The sequence below is a fragment of the Cucumis sativus genome, chromosome 7 (assembly GCF_000004075.3).
Source record: "Cucumis sativus cultivar 9930 chromosome 7, Cucumber_9930_V3, whole genome shotgun sequence".
NCBI lineage: Eukaryota > Viridiplantae > Streptophyta > Magnoliopsida > Cucurbitales > Cucurbitaceae > Cucumis > Cucumis sativus.
In genome coordinates, this window is record NC_026661.2 from 888,754 (window position 1) to 909,574 (window position 20,821).

Genomic DNA, 20,821 nt, shown 5'->3' on the forward strand with positions numbered 1-20,821 from the left:
AGTTATTTCCACCAATATTATCCCATTGGTAATGTTGTACAAGAAACGATATTTTTAAAAAAGAAAACATAGTGTTGTAATTTTTGAAAGATAGAGAATTTAATTAAAAAGTTCATACAATACTGTGGTAGCATCCAAAACGTTCGAAAAATGGTCGTGCTATAGCCAACAAAGAAACAACCTAATTTTATCACATCCCGCCTCAAGCACCTGCTTGCTCAACCCAGGACGCAGCGTGAAGCCAATTGATGTCATTATTCTACTGAACATCAATTAACCCTAACTATAACTTTTAACAACTTGTATAAATTAAAACTTATGCAGCAGAAACTAAAAGAAACAACTTGAGAACTTTTTATACAATAAACAAGTAGACCTAAGAGGAGTTTATTTTCCATGATTTTTTTTTTTTTTTTTTGTTTACTCTGTCACTTATATATTTTAGTTGTATTTTCAATTCTTTTAAAACATTGTATACACATAGGTTATTGAGCCTACTATCACAATTATCCTTAAAATATCAAGAATCAAATCAGATAAATTTTAAGCGATAGAGATGAAACACTTATTTTAATCTTCTTTCATTCTTTGGAAATAACATTTATTTTGCTTAAAAAAACAAATTGTTATGTGAATATATGTGTGTGTGTGGATGGATTAAAAAAGAGGATAGAAATTAAGATTGTCTTTTTCTTTTTCTTCTTTTTGACAATTTAAGTGACAGTTAAATAGGTTGAAAATATTAGCTAATTAATAATGCTTTTATACATTGACTTTAACAATATTTCCTTTATATTATTTTTATATATCCTACCAATATTTGTATTAACTATTAACTGTTGATGTTGGACTCTTTAACTTTAACTGAGTATTAATGAAGAAAGCTATTCCATGATCATGAAGTTGGGCAGATTACTTAGTTTCCCTTTTTCCTCATTTACTCTCATTCTTCTCAAGAAGACAATGGAATTTTAACTTGGATTGCAAAAGTAAAAACATAAAAGAGCAATGCTCAAGAAATTGTTGAATTATATTAATGAAAAGAAGAGGTAAGATTTGAGATTTAGAAGTAAGTAACCAAAAAGAAAAGTTTTCAATTATTGATTATGAATTTTTAAATAATAATTGACTGTAAAGAGGATGGGAAAAAGGGGTGTGTGTGTATATAGGGGAAACAAAAAGAGAAGAAGAAGAAGAAGGAAGAAGAAGAAGAAAGAACAACGAAGAAAAAAGTAAAACTTTGAGCTTCAAGAAGCCCCAACTCTGAAGGGGGTGTGAGATTTTTTAACCAACATGTTTGTTTCTTTGTTAGCAGTAAGACAGAATTTGATAGACCAGCCTCTCCCTGATCTCTTCTTCTTTCTTTGAAAATATTTGTCATTTCAAATTCTATTCACTGCATTTTGCTTGTATTGCTAGTGTCTTTGAGTCACATTCATTCTTGAAGTTGTCGAATGCATCCATTGGCACTGAACAGTTTTCTTTACCCAAACAATGCTGCAAAAAACAACCCCCCCATTTGAAAGAGTTAATCAAACAGAAACAAGAAGAGGTTTGTTGTTTGTGTTATTTGTATATTAGTTTCTTTTTACCTGTTCGACGAGTTTTTTTGTGTCTGACGATGAGTGGCATTTCCCATGTTCAAAGTTTCCACAAACACCAGAAGGATCACCAAAGCTTGCAAATTCAATGTTGGTGATCTTTTTGTCATGGGGACACCGAAGGTGGGCGCCTGTTTTCACATCATCTACCACAGCTCTGAATTGCTTGTCTTTCCTTTCCCAGGACTTGACGTTTGGTGGATGATATTGTGTTATGAAGCTGCAAATTGTGTCTCTGTTCACGAGTAGAATTTCGACCTTTTCGGGTGTGACATTCTCTTCCTCCAATATCACCAGTAGATTTTCTGATGGCTTTATGAAGGATCTTGGAATGTGGTACCTGAGAAAGAGCAACATTTGTTTTGTTGGACAAGATTTTAGAGTATTGAGATTCTAGAGATGTTATTGAGAAGAGAAAAGGAGAGATGGGTGGTTGCTTACTCTGATTGAGTAGACAATTTTAGAGGGGATAAGTAGGACATCCAATACCGACCGATGCTTTTGCCGTTAACCCAAATTTGTCCCTTACCCATTCCATTCATTCTAATAGCCACAGGATCATTTCCCTCTGGAGCATCAAAATATGTCTGCAAGAGTAATAAGTGATAGCTGAGTGTGAGTCGATTGTGTTTGTTCATGACGTTGGTACATCTTCTCTTCATTTCCAAAATTGGGAAAAGAGTTGATACCACTGCTTATTAACATTATTACCTTGTACCATGTGAGAGCAGATTTTTCTTCCTTGATTTCGCTCCAGTCAACCCGATGTGATCCTCCCTGAGTAAATACTTTAACTTTCTCTCCTTGGAGAGCAACCTGCAGAGTGAGTATACAAGTCAGACAGCCGTCAATGGTATGCTTTTCCAATCAACTTTATTTACTCGATTATGGTTGGGTGTAAATGTGCTTGTTATAAAATTACCTGGTGTCCCCAGCCATTTTTAGAAATATCAAGTGTTCCGGTATTCAAACCAAGGATCGTTATAGATCGAGGCCCTGCAAATCTGTGTTCCATGTATGCTCCACTATCCTGTATGATTGACAAAAGAAAAATCTAGTAATTATAATTTGAAAAATACAATCAAAGAAACAATCACTGGGTTGTAATCTCCGTACAGGAAGTCCCACTAGAATGCCTAGCAAGGCAATGTTGTTAACTCCCGCCTTGAAGGGCACTGATCCTTGGAAAACAAAGTTCTTCTCCTCGTGACTTCCATGTGCCGTTCCTAGAAATTAAAAGACCCCCAAGTTCTTAGCTTTCCAGGCTTTGGATGTATGCTATGTGGAGAAACTTATCTGCAATATAGTATTTCACATTTGAATAAACGCTTACCAATGTATTCACCATTGACGAATACAAGCATAGCATGACCAAGACTTGCAATACGTAGGACTGGTAGAATATCAGGGCGCTTTGAGACGTCTTCTTTGTCCAACTCAATGCTGTTATTAGTTGAATGCTAAGATGTTAAACATTGATAATAACTTCAAACACTAGAATTTTACTGCTCATCATTTAGGTTATTATTATCATCATTTTTGTAAAAAGATAAGAGTTTGTATTACCTAGTGGTGTACCATCCATAATCTGTGGTGTCCTTGAGTAAGCTGTAAAGTTCCAATGGAATCTTATTATTTACTGGTACTTGTTCAACAGTTGGAATGGATTCAGGCGACATTTTCCACTTCAATTTGTTTGCATTCTTTGATGGGATAAAGTTCCTCGCATTGTGTTGTGATACAATCTGTGATATTTTTTTGGCAATTGGTAACGGAAGAGTCAATTAGAGTTTTGAGATACCATGAAGCTCAATCGCGGCAAGATTTATGATTTAACCGTCCTTAAGTTTTCAAGAGAGAGGAGTTTTACCGTCTCGGTGTTAAAGACAACAGTTTTACAGTCAGGAAGTATGCTAATTGATCGAGGTGGAAGAAGAAATTCTCGTCCTCTGAAGTTTATTGTTTGTGCACTCTTTGTGTCATTGTTGGCCAAGAAAGCAGCACAAATGTTAGTTCCTGGCTTCTCATAAAAGCGAGCCTGTATACCGAATACAATAACTTGATCAATTGACGATGATCTTGGTGGTTTTGACGGATCAACCATGTGGCTTCACTTGAGCATTATATCGAATGCATATAAATGATCATAGTACCTCTAAACCCTTGCCTATTACTTGGATTCCAGGAGTTCCCCAGAGGAGAGGTTTCTTGCACAGATTCAGTGCCTTGTGAACGTCCCTGAGATGACCCCATTTTGGTTCCCTTTGCAAGCCTTTGGCATCACAATAGTGCATAATTCAGACATTTGAGTTAGCTTTCAAGCACGTTTTCAAAGGTCGATGATAGCTTGTACTTAGACATGCAAACACACTTACCAAATTCGTCGAGTGGTGCTTCATCATAATACCGAGTTGTTGTAAAGACGGCACTTGTTCTACCAAAGTTTGTCCCACCATGGTACTGCAAGGTACAATATTCCCGTTGGTTGCCATTGAAGTAGAAATTTGCTAACTTAGAAGATTTATGGGCATGGGAAAAGCCATATATGTCTTACCATATAATAGTTGACCAAACTCCCATTCTTGGAGAAGAATCGGGCAACCGAAAAGGCAATATCTTCTGCTGCCCTCTGTGAAGGTGGATCTCCAAATACTCTGTACCTGTTAATATGACAGGCAACAGTTAATGTTTAGTTTGTACTTATGCGTGTATATATTAACCTTCCTTTGTCATTCACATTATTTTCCCCCTCCAAAATTGTCAGCAAGACGAGGTATATATGCTTACTGAGCAGTCCAATTCTCGGTCCACAGCGCAGGCTTATAGGGTTTGTTAGGTCCTGTAAAAGTATCTCCGCAGTGCCTTCCATTGCAGGTGTTGATCTGAACATAGAAGTTGTCTTTTTAGTTCCAAGAACGAGGATGAAATCATAAGACTTCCAATACTTTGTTCTTTTTTCTTCCCATATCAGTTTCTTTTTTCTACACTAATCAACAACCCCAGTAAAGTGATCGTCAAACTTACCACTGGATCAGGAGCATCCTTCTGCTTGCACATGATCCATGGAACTCCAACCCCCAATCCAACTGCCATATTTGCTGCCCATTGGACGTATTGGACACCAAGCTCATCATATGCAAGTTGAACATGGTTATACTCATTTTCAATCTGAATCGTTGATGGATAAATTTTGTTAGAAAAAACTTCACTATTCAAAAAGAAAAATATCGAATAAACTAACAATGGGGAATATATATACACAGATAGGTACAAACCTGAGCTAAAACGATGGGTCCTCCTTGAGAAGCAAAAAGTTTATTTTCCTTCATCATGTCTACTATCATCGCTACATATTTTTTCATGTAATGCTGCAAATGAAATAATTAGTCTTCTTTTACTACCTCCCAACTTCAATTTCGAAGACAAATTCAAACTGTAAAGACGACAGTCAGATTTTACCTTGAATTGTGAGTTATATGAACGGAAAATAATGTTTGGTTTCTCTCTGAGCCAATATGGAAGTCCACTGATCAAGTGAAGGCAAATATTAAAGAGAGGGAAAAAAAAAAAAACAAAAGAGAGAAGGAATTAGAGAGACTTGGAAGCTTTAGAAAGGCAAGGATGATGAATTAATACCCATGGTTCCATTCAGCTTGAATGAAGGGTCCAACCCTTAAAGTCACATACATCTGTTTCTCACCAATGAGCTTGATGAATTTCACCAAATCGTAATTTCCTTCGAAATTAAACTACACGTTGCAAAAAAAAAAAAAACAAACAAACAATATTAGTTGAATCAAGTTATGAATGACATAATCAAAATCAAAGTCCAAGATGTTCATCATTACTTGGCCTTCCACAGGCTCATGAATATTCCAAAAAACATAAGTCTGAATCACATTCAAACCTCCACGCCTCGCCTTGTCTAAAATATCTGACCACATCTGCAACCCAATAGTTCCAAAACAAATAACATGTCAACAACGTTTTAATCAATATAAACAAACCAAGAATTAGGGGCTGGATTGTTTGACATATATATATATACCTCTGGAGTACTTCTGGTATAATGAATGGAACCAGAGAACAGAAGCTCTCTTTTACCATTAATGATAAGGGATCGACTATCGTAAGAAACACCAGTAGTATTACCATCATGAGCATGGGAAGTAGTATGAAAAGGCAGTACAATGGAGAGAATGAAAAGAAGAAGAATCTCTCTATGAACCGCCATGAAATTAAAAGTAGCGGATAGATGTATAGAGAGAGATAGAGGGGGAGGAATACTAAACAAATTTGGTGGGGGACAAAAGTGGATCAGAGATGTAAAAGGAAATAGGTGGAAGATTCAAATGAGCATTCAAGGGCTAGCATCCCTTCAGAGTTGGAGGCTTTCAAGAAGCTGAATTGAAATGGAAAATGGGAAGGAAACTATATAGTGTGTCCGTAGAAGAAGGGTATGTGGATACAGAGAAATTCCCGGAATGGAACCTCAGACCGGGAGTTTCAATCTCTTGGCTCTCAACTTGTTTGCCATAATTGGGAGGTTCCACCTTAGAAATGAAAGGCCAAAATGAATGTTTTTATAACGGTATTTCGAAATTGGCGGGTTCTTTTTATTCTATCAGTTTCTATATTATGGTGACACGTATTTGGTATATTTAGTTCAACAATAGTGCTTATTATAACGCCCACAACAATAATTAATCCTTTCCCAAATACAATATGATTAAAACTAATGCATGCCTGAATTAAAATTCTCCATATGTTATGTCGTCTCTTTCCAATGGTCTTACAATTGGTAACTTTGTGTCTATAACACTAAAAATAGACCATAGATTTTGGAATCCAAGAAAAGAAAGTAGTCAAAACACAAGACGAATATTAATAATAAACAAATAAATAAATGAGTAAGGTACTTTTCAAGCATTTTATATATATCAATGGATAAATGAAGAAACCCAAATGAATCTGCTTTCCTTCTCTCTCTTTTTTTCCCATATATCATGGATTCTTTTTAACTTGTATTGATCTAGACCCTTCTCCCAAATGAAACCTATCACTTCCAAAGAACAATATATATACACGTATATATGTATAATCCCCATCTACCTAATTCCTTCACCTGATGATCACTTCGAATATTTTGCCTCCATCTTCTGTCATTTTTTCTTAATAACTGTACATTTATAAATTCAAGCTGTGAGCTAGATTGGAATGTGTGCTTATATTCCTTTTTCACCTATGAAACTCACTTTTCATACCACATGTACTATTGATTTGATGTCCAAAACAAGGCCTAGCTAGGGTCCACTAGCTCAAGTTCAAGGACACTTTGGATAAGCTTAGTCGTATTTATTAAGGGCAATAACCTGATCGAGCCGAGTTCAATAATAAGAACTCTATACGCTCTCAAAGACCTCTATAACGTTAACATAATCAATATTGCACACGTTCTAAGTGGACTTTATTGCTTGCTCTTTCGTTTGAGTGTTTTGTCGAACTAAATACTTCGTGTATACTAACTTAGGTATCACATTAGTGTGAGTTCTCTGGGAACTTAGCTTGATATCACATCTCCCAGGAGATCAATAACCATTTTGACTTGGAGATGTCGATCATCCAAAACCATATATGTGACTTCTGCAAAAAGTGCACTACAGTCATATTCTAGAAGCTGAACGAGCTAACTAAAAAAGGTATTCCTAACACAAACATAAAGGGGACGTTCTATATAGTGTTATGATAAACTTTTCTTCCTTTCATTCATCTTTATAAACAAATTTATATTTTCAAATTTGAGTCAAAATCCCTCCTCCCCAGCCCCTTCCTTTTTTTTACAATATATTGGGTGAAGAAATCAATATCCGATCTTGCTATCAATGGCACAAGTTTTATGTCACTTGATCTATATACTCTAAAGCTTGATGTTCACCATTCAAGAGGATAAAAGATAGAATTTTCTTTTCCTTTTATGTTGCCATAAAAAAAAATCATAGAAAAACCAAAAAGTATATGTATCAAATTCTTCCCCTTTTCATGATAAAAAACACAATACCATATTCCAAATTTCTTAGCTTACTATCCTCATCGAAAGAATATATTCTGTTCCCACTTTGAGAAGTCCAAAAAAAAAAAAAAAAAATTCAATGGACGTCTTCAAGTTCTGCATCGGTTCTACCCTCTCCTTTTTTTTGGCCATTATATAGAGGATTTCCATCCCATTGCCTTGTGCAACAAACCAAGTACTATTTTTCTTGTTGATCTTGTTTCAATCTTCTCTTCTTCTTTCTAATTTTTCTTAGTAGAATCAAAAGCTTAGAGGTTGCAAAAATGGCTTCCAAGAGAATATTGAAGGAGCTCAAAGACTTGCAGAGAGACCCACCAACTTCTTGCAGTGCAGGTGATCAGTTGATGCAACTTTGACTCCGTTTGATGATGTTTTCTATGTCTGTAGTTCCCTTTTTCTTGTTTTCAGTTTTTGACAAATATGAGCCCTTTAATTTGGTAATACAGATTCTTTCACTTTAGATCTTGTTTTGATAACTATTTTGTTTTTTTATTTTTGAAAAAACGTACACAGGTCTTTTTTTCTTTTTTGAGTTTAACGATGAAAATCAAACCATCTACCTTGATATAGTACTGGATGAGAGGGACCAAGAATTGATCACCCGTTTAATCTTTTCCTTCTTTAACTCTGGGGAAATCTTCTGTACAAATCAAATGTAAGTTTGTGTTATATAATGGTGCATTTCTTCAGGTCCTGTTGCAGAGGATATGTTCCATTGGCAAGCAACCATTATTGGTCCTAGTGATAGTCCCTATTCTGGTGGAGTTTTTCTTGTTACCATTCATTTTCCTCCTGATTATCCTTTCAAACCTCCTAAGGTAAGCCATGCTATGCCTTTTCACTTTCAACGCCAAAATTCTTGATGAGTTAAATTTTGATTAAGTTGAGAAATTATTGGTCTTTATTATTAGAACCCATTTAGATTCACTATCGAAAAAACAAGTATTCCAAAATGACAGTTTTTTTTAAATTCTTTTGATAAAAATGTGTTTCAAAAGCTATTTTTAAATCACCAAACACATTTCGGTTTAGAAATGACTTGTTTTCGAAATTAAACACCTAAAAGAGTTAACTAATTACACTCTTAATTCCAGGTTGCTTTTAGGACAAAGGTGTTTCATCCTAACATAAACAGTAATGGCAACATATGCTTGGATATCCTCAAGGAACAATGGAGTCCTGCCCTCACAATTTCAAAGGTAACATTATATGTCATAAAAATTGTGAACTCTCTCTATCTTTTCTTTTCCATATGAGATTTTCAATATGTCAACTCAAGTGGTGTGTTATTTTGGGTTCATCATTCTTGGGTCGAGTCCTAAGTTTTTTAGGCCTTCCATCCTTCATCTCGAATGTTGCAGGTGGAATTCTCTAACAAATTTTTAGTTTTCAACTTCAACCCAACAAAACCATGTTTATTTTAATTAATTAATAAAAATTTGGTTTTGGTTTGTGTAGGTTTTGCTCTCAATATGCTCTCTATTAACTGACCCAAACCCAGATGATCCATTGGTTCCTGAGATTGCTCATATGTGCAAGACTGACAAACTCAAATATGAATCCACTGCTAGGAGCTGGACCCATAAATATGCCATGGGTTAAAAATAAAATTTAAAGAATTAAAAAAAAAAAAAAAAAAAAACACCTCAATCTTAATTATTAATAAATCAAAACACAACAAAAATCCAATTTTTCTATAAATTTATGTATTGATTTAATCCTTGTCCCTTAGTCTCTCCTCATCACTCTTCTTTTTCATTTTCACTTAGAAAAAAATGTATTGATCATTAGCCCTATACTAAAACTTGGGCTCTCTTGGCATCATATTCAAAACACCCTTTACATTTTGCTTGGAATTTGATAATAGTTATATAACAATATTTCACAAAACTTTGGAGCTTTGTATGTCTGTACTATCTCCTTATTGTTGAAATTATGCTTAAACTGATTCATAGTTCCTGATCAATCTTCAGTTCTAAGGATTCTAAATATTATTTCTACTTTCAAGTTTGCAAAATTGAAAGTGTATAACACTTATAATCAGCTCATTTTTGTTAATAGAAAATAATTTTGGTCCTAATAATTTAGTTTCTTAATTTTAATCAATCGAAAGGATTGAATTGGTCTATTTTTCAATTTACATTAACTTAGTTGTTAACTTTAATAAGTTAATTTTAGTCTCGGTACTTTTAATTCACTCTCCATAGCATAACTTTGTAGGATTTAATAAGAAAAATTATACATGTAGATCAATAACCTACATTACAAAAAAATTCGCATATATTCTGACGCCTATTTATACTGTCGAAAGAAATGACGTCAGGAAATAGGATATCTTCCGACACATGGAAAGGTGTGTTGGTATATATAGTATATCTTCCGACATGTAATATTACGCATCGGCTGTAGACGCCCACTACTAATATCATTGGTGACTGTGTCAAGAGTAATTAACTCACATATTTGGACATGTACATGTGAGTATCCACATAAATGAAAAAATCAAATAACGATGGTCACTAGCTAGTTTGACATTAATTGAATTATAAGTTATTGTGTAAACTTTGTGAAATTTTATGATTTGTGTAAACTTTGTGAAATTTTTCATTGATAGAAATTAAATTGTTAGGAACAAAACTAAAGTATTATAAATTTGGAAGCACAAAGATTTTACTTTCTTGAAAGTTTTGGATAATTAAATAATGTTTTTTAACCTACTTATATTTTATGAGCAAGTTGAAAGGAATTAAAAAAACTGACTACACAAGAAAAAGACTTGGACATATAATATGATGGTGTCAACTAATTTTAGAGTATTGTTTTTCCCTTTTTTTGGGGCAAGTAATTTAGTGGGAGTGAACATATATATACATATGATGTGGCAAAGGAGATAGAATGCTAATTACACGTCATTGTGCACAATGACAAGTAATTTAACTAGTAAATATTTATTTACTTTGTTGCAATTTTTAGTCGATGTACTTCAAACTCAATCAACATTTAAGAGATATTTACATGCATGGCTGTATGTATAGAAAGATTAAACATGTGTGTGTGTGTGTGTTGGTAAGAGAATGCATATTATTGAATATATATATATATATATAGTTACATACTTCAACAACCCACAAAATATAGATTTGTGTTTGATTAACAAAGTTTTGTCAATGGGGGTATTAAGACAACTCATTATATCAGTAGAGTTATTTGTTGTACCGTACGCGGACGTATACCTTCCAAACTAAGTTTTGTTAATGTAGTTTCTCCCCCTAATTCCTTTTATATAAATGGAACCCTTTGTGGCTTTTACAAAATCGTCAAACGAAAAATCTTTAACACAAAGCCTTCTTCATCATATAACTTCTCTCGGCCCAGTACACACAACTTTTCCATCGCTCTATCTTGTTTAGAACTGCAGTACTACTAAACAAGAGAGAGTGAGTGTGAGTGTGAGTGTTTGTGTGAGTGTGAGTGTCTGCAGATTGATTTTGATTTTTGTCTTTGTTCCTATGAATTGCTTCCTTGCCAAGTGTGGGACATTAAACCAAGTGCTAAGAATTCGAGAAGATGGTCATAACAGAAAGGAAAGAAAAATAGAAAGAGATGATGATATTGTCATTGGCGAGGCACCAAAAACGATGAAGATCAGCAGGAAGGGGCATCGACGAGTAAGAAGTAAGGAGAGAAAGATGATGCCGTCGTCGTCGAGGTTGCAACGATCACAGATAGAGAGAGTTGAGTTGGGTGGATGGCTTGCAGCATGGTTGGAAGAGGCCGAAGGAGAAAGAGAGAAGGATGAAGTTAAGGAGTTGGAGAAGGAAATCAAAAGGTAGAAGAAAAATTGAAGAAGCCCCTCTAGCCAACAAATGAAACTTCTACTTGAAGAGAAGAGAAGAGGGATGATTTGTATTTGTAATTCTTTTTTAACATTTTTTTTAAAAGGGATATACATTTGTGTAATATCACTTTTAACTTTTAATAAATGAAATTATTGAATTCTTTCTTCTTAACTTTCTGTTTTTATTAATTCACTAATTATAAATTCTCATCAACTTTCTAGTTTTGCGTTTTATATATATTTATCTTAAAACATAAAAATAAAACTTTTGTTACCTAATTAAAATTTAAACTTACCTAAATCCACAAACCAAATCTCTACACTCATAATACAAAATTACCAAAGAATAATAAAGTAAAAAAAGAGGGAATAGCTGAAACAATGTAAGGGTGACTTAAAACTATACATGAAAATATTTATAAGCACAAATTAAATTTCATTCTAAGCTCACATTCAGTCATGGACCGATCTAGAAAATTTATTGACTGACAATTTATAGTTTAGTTAAAATATATATACGATACCTCTCGTAACTATTATTAATATTTTTAAAAAGAAATGATGGTGGTGTCAATTTCCTTTTAAAATATTTCTCCATTTAGATTTCAAATTAAATATATAATAACATAACATTAGATTTCAAATTCTACTACAAAAAAATTATGTGAAAATTATCGGTATTTCCTTATTGCTACAAATGTAATAAACGTTATTGGAGTATCAGTGAAACGTCACGATATATTTTTTAACATTTTTAGTGTGTTTATTATATAGTGTATGGTGCCCCTATATAAAATTTTTGGATCCACAACTACATTTAAGAAACAAAAAAATGAAGAAGATGACCGGAATATTGAACTCACTGAACTTTTAGTTTACAGACACTTCATGGAAAATTAAACATAAAATATTGCAAAATTTACATAAATAGAAAGGATAAAAAAACATGAACGAAAAAGATTCGAACTTAACGGATATACTCGAAGGAGATGGAAAGAGGAAGAACAAAATTAGAATACCAAACGGAAACTCTGATCGGAAAAAATTGAAACATTGAATGACGTCGGAAAATACGTTTGTGAAAATTTGATATTAAGTTGATGATCAAATTGGATAAAGTGAACTCGTAGAAATTATTAAATATAATATTATCATATTAGTTTTAACTTAATACCATGTTAAAAGTAAATCTCCCATAAATGTTATCTTGTAAACATAATTGTGGATTATTTATTATACTAATTAGGAAAATTACACATGATAGCATTATGAGAATATGATATAATAATTATAGCACATTGTTTTATAATTTTGCAAATATGGCAAAAATTTCACTTTTTCGTCTTAAATTTGATATTATTCCTAAGTTGTCCTTCAATAACTGATTTCTCTTTCTCTTTTGAATGCTCAACTCATTATGTATTCATCCTTAAGGTCCTAATTATAAAAAAAGTATTTATTCTTTCTGTCTTAATTCTAATTTTAAAATATCAATAGTACAATAATTGTAATATGAATAATATAATATAATGGTTGTTGATTTGAGTAATTTAACTTTATTTGTATTTTTTTTTTTTACTTTCTTGGATATTTTGAGTTGAATTTGATTACAAATGATTTTGTTTTATTTTTTTACATTGATTTTTTTGTTTTACTTTGTCTCAGTTTCGTATGTCAGTGTTGTGATATACTTATATTATACGTATTAGTTGGTTAATATATTTACTACGTGGTTTTCATTTTTTCAAATTTTATGCAGTTCATTAAAGTATTATTAAGTATATAAATGATGTAACTCAGTGTATCATTATCAAGTATATCAACAGTATATTGTTAAAGCATATCAATAAAGTGAATCATTATGAAGTATATGAATCGAGTTTACAAGTGTATATCAAGTGTATAAGTAGGACTTCAAGCATATCAAGTGCATTTAATCAATCAATTGTATAAGTGAATAATACTAAATGTATATGCAGTGTATCAGGTGTATCAAACATATATTAGTATGTTTTGGTATCGAGTGTATCAAAGAGAGTATCAGGTGCATCAAGTGTATCAATCAAATGTACCGGGTGTATTAAGAAGTATCAAGTGTATCAAGAGGTGTATTAGATGTATTAGGCGTATATAAATGTGTATCAAACGTATATTAGTAAAAATGGCATTTGTGATATTTTACCTTTTGATGTGTGGGTTGGGGTTCATTTTTGCCATTTTCGTAAATAATAAAATAGGTGTGCTATGAAGTTAACTATTATAACTTATTTTGTGATTTAAGTTATAAAAGAGATAATAAATTTGGTGTAATATAATTAAAGTAATATTTATTATATATTTTTGAAAATTAATTATATTTAATTTTGATGTGAATGTTAAAATGGTTCTAAAAAAAAGATGAAATCTTAATTAAGATAACAAATAAAATATTAGAACATTAGTGAAAAATCATGTGTAAACTTGATTGTGTTTCTAATGATGCTAAGAGAATTTATCTTTTGTCCATTAGGCCATAGACCATTGTTTTCTTATTCTCCACTAATTAACTTCTCTCCTTGGAAGAGGAATATTTGAAAATTATGGGTATTAGATTAATGCATCTACTCTTCAATTAATGCTTAGCCATGTGCCCTTACATTACTTGAAACAACATTTGCAAATACATCATACCAACATAAGGAAACCATTATTTTAAGTACAAATTTAAATATTATCAGGGCTGTATTGTAAATTAGATAAAACGGATATGCAAGGGGAGTTTACACGAATTTTAACTTATTAAAAATAAGGAGATAATAAATCTTCACAAGTTAGTTGTGAACGGTCACCATGTATTTTAACTTCAAATTTTGAGGACATAATTGTAAAGATGACCATATTTTTAGTTAGTTTCTCTAATTTACCCTAAATTATAATTAGAAGTAAACAAAGAAGGAAAGAATTGAAAATGGTAAGTTTTAAAAGAAAAGAAAAAAAGATGGGAAGTATTTGACGGTCCAGATTTGATTGAAGAACGCATGAAAAGTCCAGTGGGACCCACAAATGTGTACTATTAAAAGCAGCGAATAATTGCCATGTTGGTAGGGAGATTACAATTGAGCCCTCCGGATACTTTGTAAAAATTACCTTCAATGGCGCCGCGCCCAGTGAATAAGAAACAAACAGCAGTTCTCTACCTTTATTTATACATCAGGTGAAAATTAATGAAACAAATTCTTTAATGGAATTCCCTAACACCCTTCCTTGATTTTGGCCCTTTCCCCTTTCCCTTTCGCTGAATCTTCTTCACCCATCTGCTCTCCATTTCTAATTCCTCCCTAGGGTTTCTCTTCTGTTTTTCCCATTTCGGTTTTCATTCTCCATGAAAATCCTGTTTCCCTTTTGATTTCTACGCAATTGCATGCTTTCCTTTTTGCGTTTCAATCATTTCTCTGCGAGCCTTTTCTTTTCTCTAACCATTGCCTTGTTTTTTGGTGTTTTTGATTAATGCTGCCGCCTGATTTTTAGTTCACTCGTCCATTGTTCTTGATTGGTTGACGTTATTAGTGAAATTCCCTACGTGGGTTTACTCACTTTTTCCATCCTTGTTGTTTATGCCGAATCCCCATTTCCCTAATTCGCTTCAGAAGCTTGGATTTTTTATTCGGATTCTAGGAATTGGTAGCTAGCTGAGTTCAATATTGCATCCGTGTTGGTCTCAAAATTTTGAATTATTTCTTCCAGTTTGTATTCTCAATTGTGTATAAGCAATGGACGACGGGGAGCTTGATTTTTCGAATCAGGATGTGTTTTCCAGCCCTAATATGGAGATTCCAAGCAGTTGTTCAATGGATAGTTTCTTTGATGAACTTCTCAAAGATACTCATACTTGTACTCATACACATACTTGCAATCCACCAGGCCCTGACTACTCTCATACCCACACGTGTTTTCATGTCCACACTAAAATTGTCCCTGCCCCATCTGAAGAAGACAAGGTCGTTACTGATGATACTGCAGAATCAACTGAGAAGAAGTCGAAGAAACGTCCATTGGGTAACCGTGAAGCTGTTCGTAAGTACCGTGAGAAGAAGAAGGCTAGGGCAGCCTCATTAGAGGATGAGGTTGTTAGATTGAGGGCTTTGAATCAGCATTTGATGAAGAGGCTGCAGGGGCAAGCAGCACTTGAGGCTGAGATTGCTAGGCTTAAGTGTTTGCTTGTTGATATTAGGGGTAGAATTGAAGGGGAGATTGGTTCTTTCCCTTACCAGAAAGCTCTTAATCCTAACTTGTCCAACCCAAGCATGTCTGGTGCTTATGTGATGAACCCATGTAATATGCAGTGTGAGGATCAGGTTTACTGCCTCCATCCTGGGGTCGATGGCAGCAGAAGCAGTGAAGGTGCTGTGATTAATGGACAAAGCTTTGGTGCTTGTGAATTTGAAAATCTTCAATGTTTGGCAAATCATGACTCAGGATCAAAAGAACTGCCTGGGTGTGGAGTAGGGAATGCGGTTTCAACTGATGTTTCTTCAGGGGCGACGAAGAAAAAAGGTAAAAACCGAGGCTTCCATCTTCATGATGACAATCCTTTCTTTCTTGTATTTCTTTATTCTCTGATTGTTTGTTCCATGATACATGTTCATCGAAGCAGGTTTGAGTTTGGCAGCTTACAAATATGTAATTAACTGTTCAGGAAGTATGAGCAATAGTCTATTTATTAGACATAGTTGATTGCCATTTCCAACTTGCACTTTTTTCTTTTTATATATAGTTTCGAATTTCTATGTAGGAGTATGTTTTGATACCTGTTTTCTACTACTAGCACACTTAGATCTTGGAATTATTCATTTGTGGATACAAGATATGAAGGAACTAAACATCGAGATTGAGATTGAGGTCCCAAATAAGTTGCTCAAATCCATGTATGACATTCTGTTTATCTGTCTCTGTGATGTAATGTCTAAAAATCTGTGCTCTAATTTATTGCCATAGGAGGAATTGCCTGTCACATGTAAGCATGCGTAAGAACCAGAATACAGTGATGTGTTTGTTCTACATTTCATGTCTCTGTTTGGTTACACTTGTGTAAAAAACAGTGTCCACTGTTTACCCTATTTGAGTGTTCCTTGTTAAAGGTTATGTGACACCCAATCTTTTTCACTTTTCTGATTGCAAAATAAAGTTTCATATTTTGAACCAACCAAGTGTCTCTGTGGATAAGTGAGATCTACCCAACTTTTTATAGGATCATCAAAAGGAGATATTCCTCAATGGATGGGTAATGGTCTATTTGGAGTAACTTTCTTAGTGCCTTAAAATTGGATTTTAAGCACTTAAAAGGTCATTACAAACATGCCCTTCATCACAATCGTTTGTTTGGAAAGTAATTCATTTTGTCATTTGTTTATTAGGAGGAAGCCGTAAAGAGACATGGACCTGATGAATGAATCAATCAAAATGTCAACATCTTCATCCCGCCCATGCCTGTGGGGGTGGTGCACCCCGCGATCAATAAGTGTTGTATTGCCATGCAACTGCAATGTCTGAATATCTTCTCATTATCGATTTTCTCTTGACCCATTTGAGGTACTCGAAATGGTGAAGCTTCTTCAAACGTGGTACTGCGGGTTCCATACACATCTTCGAAGGTTGAGAAGTGGAATTGAGTAGAGCATGGCAGAGTTTTAATGAATGAAAGTATGGCAAAAGTGAAAGGCTCCAATTGATGGATCGAACAATATTTCATATTGGCCTTCTTTATATTAAAGACTAACAGAAGGCAATGTCAAGTTATATTGGTTTTGTTTTCTATTTGATTAGAGTTTCTAATAATAAGCATTTTTAAAATAATTTGTCATGCAGTTTTCTCTTTAGGCTAAATTATTAAAATAAAATAAAAAAGTAAAAAAGTATATAAATAGATTGATAGTTGCAAATATCAAAATATTATATATAGCAACATTTACATTTATCAAAGATATCATGTTACAAATATGGATGTATTAGTAAGCCATGAGTGATAAACCTAATTATTATTTCTAATAACTAATTATGATTACTCAAAAGAAAATTCCTCAAACTTTTCAGCTTCATTAAGAATTAAAATAAAATAAAATAAAAAGACTTTTAAAATACCCTTTGTCACTCTCAAAATCAAAAGTATAAAAAATGCTGAACTTCAAGAATATGGTTAGTATATGAATTTTTAAAAAAGTGAAAATAGTTCAAACAAAAATTGTTATAACTCTAGAATTTCTATATTTGTGTAGATATGTGTGTATATAGATCTGTGTATCATCATTTGTTTTCATATCTCATATTTATCCAACTCTGGTGCACTTCCTTAACAACCAAAATAGATACCAAAACTATTAAGTTAAAATATAAAATCTCGCAAAATTTAAAAATCAAAAATCAAAACGATAAATAGTCAAATACATATTAGCACGCATTTAACAACTAACGTACAACCCACTTGTTAAAAACGTTGATTATAGTTGACCTAGCATAGTATTGATACTTAGCTTTAAAACAAATAAGTTGAGCAATGGATCTAATGAGCTTTGGGTAGTAGATATCATCGATAAATACTTTTGGCCATTTGCCAGACCTGAACTGAGTTATCTTCAGCCACACTTGAAATGACCCATGGCTCATTACTGTTCCAACTGAAGTCTGATATTTTAGCTTTGTGTCCTCCATGTGAAAACAACAACTCTGGAGGCCCATCTTCAGCATCTCCATCTTGCTCATTTCCTATGTTGTTTAGATCCCACACCATCAACCTTCTATCATCACCAGAAGATGCCAACACAGTTTCATGATTTGGATCCCACTCCACTTGAAACACTCCCTCCCTGTCACCAACAACCACAAATCAATAATTTTTCCAAATGACTTTTTAAGAGAAAAGACAAACACACAGCTGTTGATACTTCAAGAAACAATCACCAACGGATAATCACATTACAGTTTCTTCCTTTAATGTATAATTAAGACTGATGATCTGATAAGGGAGGCGTAGAGACATACGTGTGGCTGCTAAGAGCGTGCAGTGGCTCGGCGAGCTTCCGTAGATCAAACAGACCCACTGTTGTATCTGATGATGCTGTTGCTAAAATCCATTCGTTGTATGGATTGAAAGAAACGTAGTTCACCTGTATCCATGGAACAGAAAGTTAGTGTCAATAAAACTCATGACGGTGCTCCTCACTGTCCTCAAGAGATATAATTCTAACTCACGACTACAAAATCTTAACAGATTGATGATCCCGTAGCCTAAGCTACTATTTAGCACCCAATTATTCTTCGATATAAGAGAAGAGGTAAGATGATCATATCAGAGGGGACAAATTAGGGAATTGAGTGAATATTTGTTGGATAAAAGTTATAAATTGAGTGAAGGCTGTGGGGATCCAGGGAAGAGAAATGTTGTGCGCGTAGAGCCTGTTATGCTAAGAGAAGGAATTATAGAGGTAAAGGTTAGCTTTCTCTTAATTTATGTTTTGAGTGTTGAACAAGTTGTTTAGAGAAAGAGGAGAGTTTACCAGCCATCTCAAATTTGCCGGGTAAAATTGTATTGCCATTGAGATAGTTCTCTTCTTTCTCAGTATATCACAACATTGTAAGGGTTACCTTACAGCTAACCAAATCGTCACCCTTAAGATAGTCGTTTAATTGTTGCATCCGACCTGTCACTCACTCTCGAGATATATTGTATTGAAGAAAAGTAAGAGTTACTTGCGTCTTGTTAAGAAAAGGTTCAGAATTGCGTTACCTCCTCCTCGTGAGCTCGAACAGAATCCACAGATTTATTTGTACGCAAATCCCATATCACCAACAAGCAATCATCACCAACAGATCCAAACAAGTTCTCATTCTTCAAATGCCATGAGACATCACCGACCACGCTTTCATGAGCCTGAATATGGAAACAGCAATACCATACAAAAGAAAGTGTAAAACAATCGCCCCAAATCAAGACACACTAAGTTCAGTCCCAAAAATTTACCTCATAGACGTGCATTGCATCAAGCACATTCTTGTCAGCCATGGAGGATACGTCCCACAAACAAATTTTCTGATCATTTGAGCCACTTAAGAGGTAACCCTCCTTAAACGGGCTCCAAGACAACCCATAACCCTCTTTATCATGACCCCTCAATCTCAAATCAGGGTCACACACAACTCCCTGATCCTTCTCCCCCTGTTTAGCACGATTAAAAACATACACCTCGCATCCACTCGTCTTTGCACCGACAATTTCTGGGTTCTGCGGCATACACCGCGCTCTATTCACCTCCCCTTCAACACGTATCTTCTGAGTTATCTCTATCTGCCAAAACCCAACACAAAATCTCAGCTAGACATTTCATCAAACACCTAATTGGCAGTAAACAGAAATTAATCACTGACCTTCGGCAGAATGGGGTCTTCCTCACTAATGTCTATTCTGGTTTCGGATGCTTTAACGGGAAAAACAGCATCGGCCACCATGAGGAAATTGGGGACGTCCTCCGATGTGTGGGTTCCGAGGACGAGCTTGTGAACGGCGAGAGATGGGTTGGCCTGGTGAGGAAAGGGGGCCGATGGAACCCAATCGACGGTGAGAGAGGGCCATTCCAGAGAGTGGGAAATGAGAAGATCGTACAAATAGGGAGAGTTCTTCTTCCAGATGGAGAATTCTTCCACCACTTCATCGACACCATCTTCTTCTCCCGCCATTGTTCTCTTCTTGCTCCGCTTCCAACTGAGCTTCGTGAAACACTTTTCCCGCTAAAATTCTTGGGCTTCAATGAAGATGCCGCGCTTTATATAGGTCGACAGATTTGAACAATTTGGGCCGTTGATGAGATTATCAGCCCAGCCCACCACTCAAGTAATTTGCATTTTGTGCTTTTTAAATATTTCATATTAATATATATACACACACATCAGTTAACCCTAACTATCATGTGTTTAGTTTTTAGTTTTGTGCATTCTTCACACCAGATTTCCAAATAAATTTACAGTCAGATTTGAATTTTGCATTTGTATTAATTTCAGTATATGATGAATACAATCTCTGCATGATCTTTTGATGTCTTTTTTCTTGAAAAGTAAAACTTTAACTTTTAATATTGTTGACTTCGTTGGATATTTGATCTTTGGGCTTGTTGATCTTCCTAGACAATTGGTCTTTGAACTTTTTGATCTTTTTTTATTGGTCTTTTTGGATTGTTGATCTCTTACAGAATTTGTCTTTGAACTTATTGATTTTTATTCAATGGTCGGTCTTTAGGTTAGACAATAAGTTTGGATAAGTTTTTGGCTTGTTAATTTGTTTGGATT

General features: G+C 34.2%; 4 protein-coding genes across 4 annotated transcripts; 2 read left to right on the forward strand and 2 right to left on the reverse strand.

Moving 5' to 3' along the window:
* Window positions 1-1,009: 1,009 nt before the first annotated feature.
* LOC101207425 (beta-galactosidase 13) lies at window positions 1,010-6,149 on the reverse strand. The gene is made up of 19 exons (XM_004144795.3): window positions 5,650-6,149; window positions 5,450-5,545; window positions 5,238-5,350; window positions 5,061-5,127; window positions 4,877-4,969; window positions 4,626-4,769; window positions 4,389-4,483; window positions 4,156-4,261; window positions 3,977-4,061; window positions 3,755-3,873; window positions 3,472-3,639; window positions 3,168-3,346; window positions 2,935-3,044; window positions 2,718-2,827; window positions 2,524-2,631; window positions 2,313-2,417; window positions 2,043-2,188; window positions 1,593-1,941; window positions 1,010-1,497 (listed from the first exon to the last, which is right to left on the reverse strand). Exons 1-19 carry the CDS (start codon window positions 5,833-5,835, stop codon window positions 1,390-1,392), a joined length of 2,487 nt encoding a protein of 828 aa, XP_004144843.2. The 5' UTR covers window positions 5,836-6,149; the 3' UTR covers window positions 1,010-1,389.
* A 1,659-nt stretch (window positions 6,150-7,808) lies between these two features.
* On the forward strand, window positions 7,809-9,629 carry LOC101207672 (ubiquitin-conjugating enzyme E2 28). The gene is made up of 4 exons (XM_004144796.3): window positions 7,809-8,004; window positions 8,362-8,489; window positions 8,766-8,870; window positions 9,130-9,629. The coding sequence occupies exons 1-4, from the start codon at window positions 7,935-7,937 to the stop codon at window positions 9,271-9,273; spliced, it is 447 nt and encodes a 148-aa protein (XP_004144844.1). The 5' UTR covers window positions 7,809-7,934; the 3' UTR covers window positions 9,274-9,629.
* Window positions 9,630-14,636: 5,007 nt separating this feature from the next.
* On the forward strand, window positions 14,637-17,341 carry LOC101208161 (basic leucine zipper 23). The gene is made up of 2 exons (XM_004144798.3): window positions 14,637-16,042; window positions 16,903-17,341. Exons 1-2 carry the CDS (start codon window positions 15,259-15,261, stop codon window positions 16,929-16,931), a joined length of 813 nt encoding a protein of 270 aa, XP_004144846.1. The 5' UTR covers window positions 14,637-15,258; the 3' UTR covers window positions 16,932-17,341.
* A 521-nt stretch (window positions 17,342-17,862) lies between these two features.
* LOC101207920 (WD-40 repeat-containing protein MSI2) lies at window positions 17,863-20,296 on the reverse strand. Its single transcript, XM_004144797.3, has 5 exons — window positions 19,907-20,296; window positions 19,503-19,826; window positions 19,269-19,412; window positions 18,524-18,648; window positions 17,863-18,348 (listed from the first exon to the last, which is right to left on the reverse strand). The coding sequence occupies exons 1-5, from the start codon at window positions 20,213-20,215 to the stop codon at window positions 18,069-18,071; spliced, it is 1,182 nt and encodes a 393-aa protein (XP_004144845.1). The 5' UTR covers window positions 20,216-20,296; the 3' UTR covers window positions 17,863-18,068.
* Window positions 20,297-20,821: the final 525 nt, after the last annotated feature.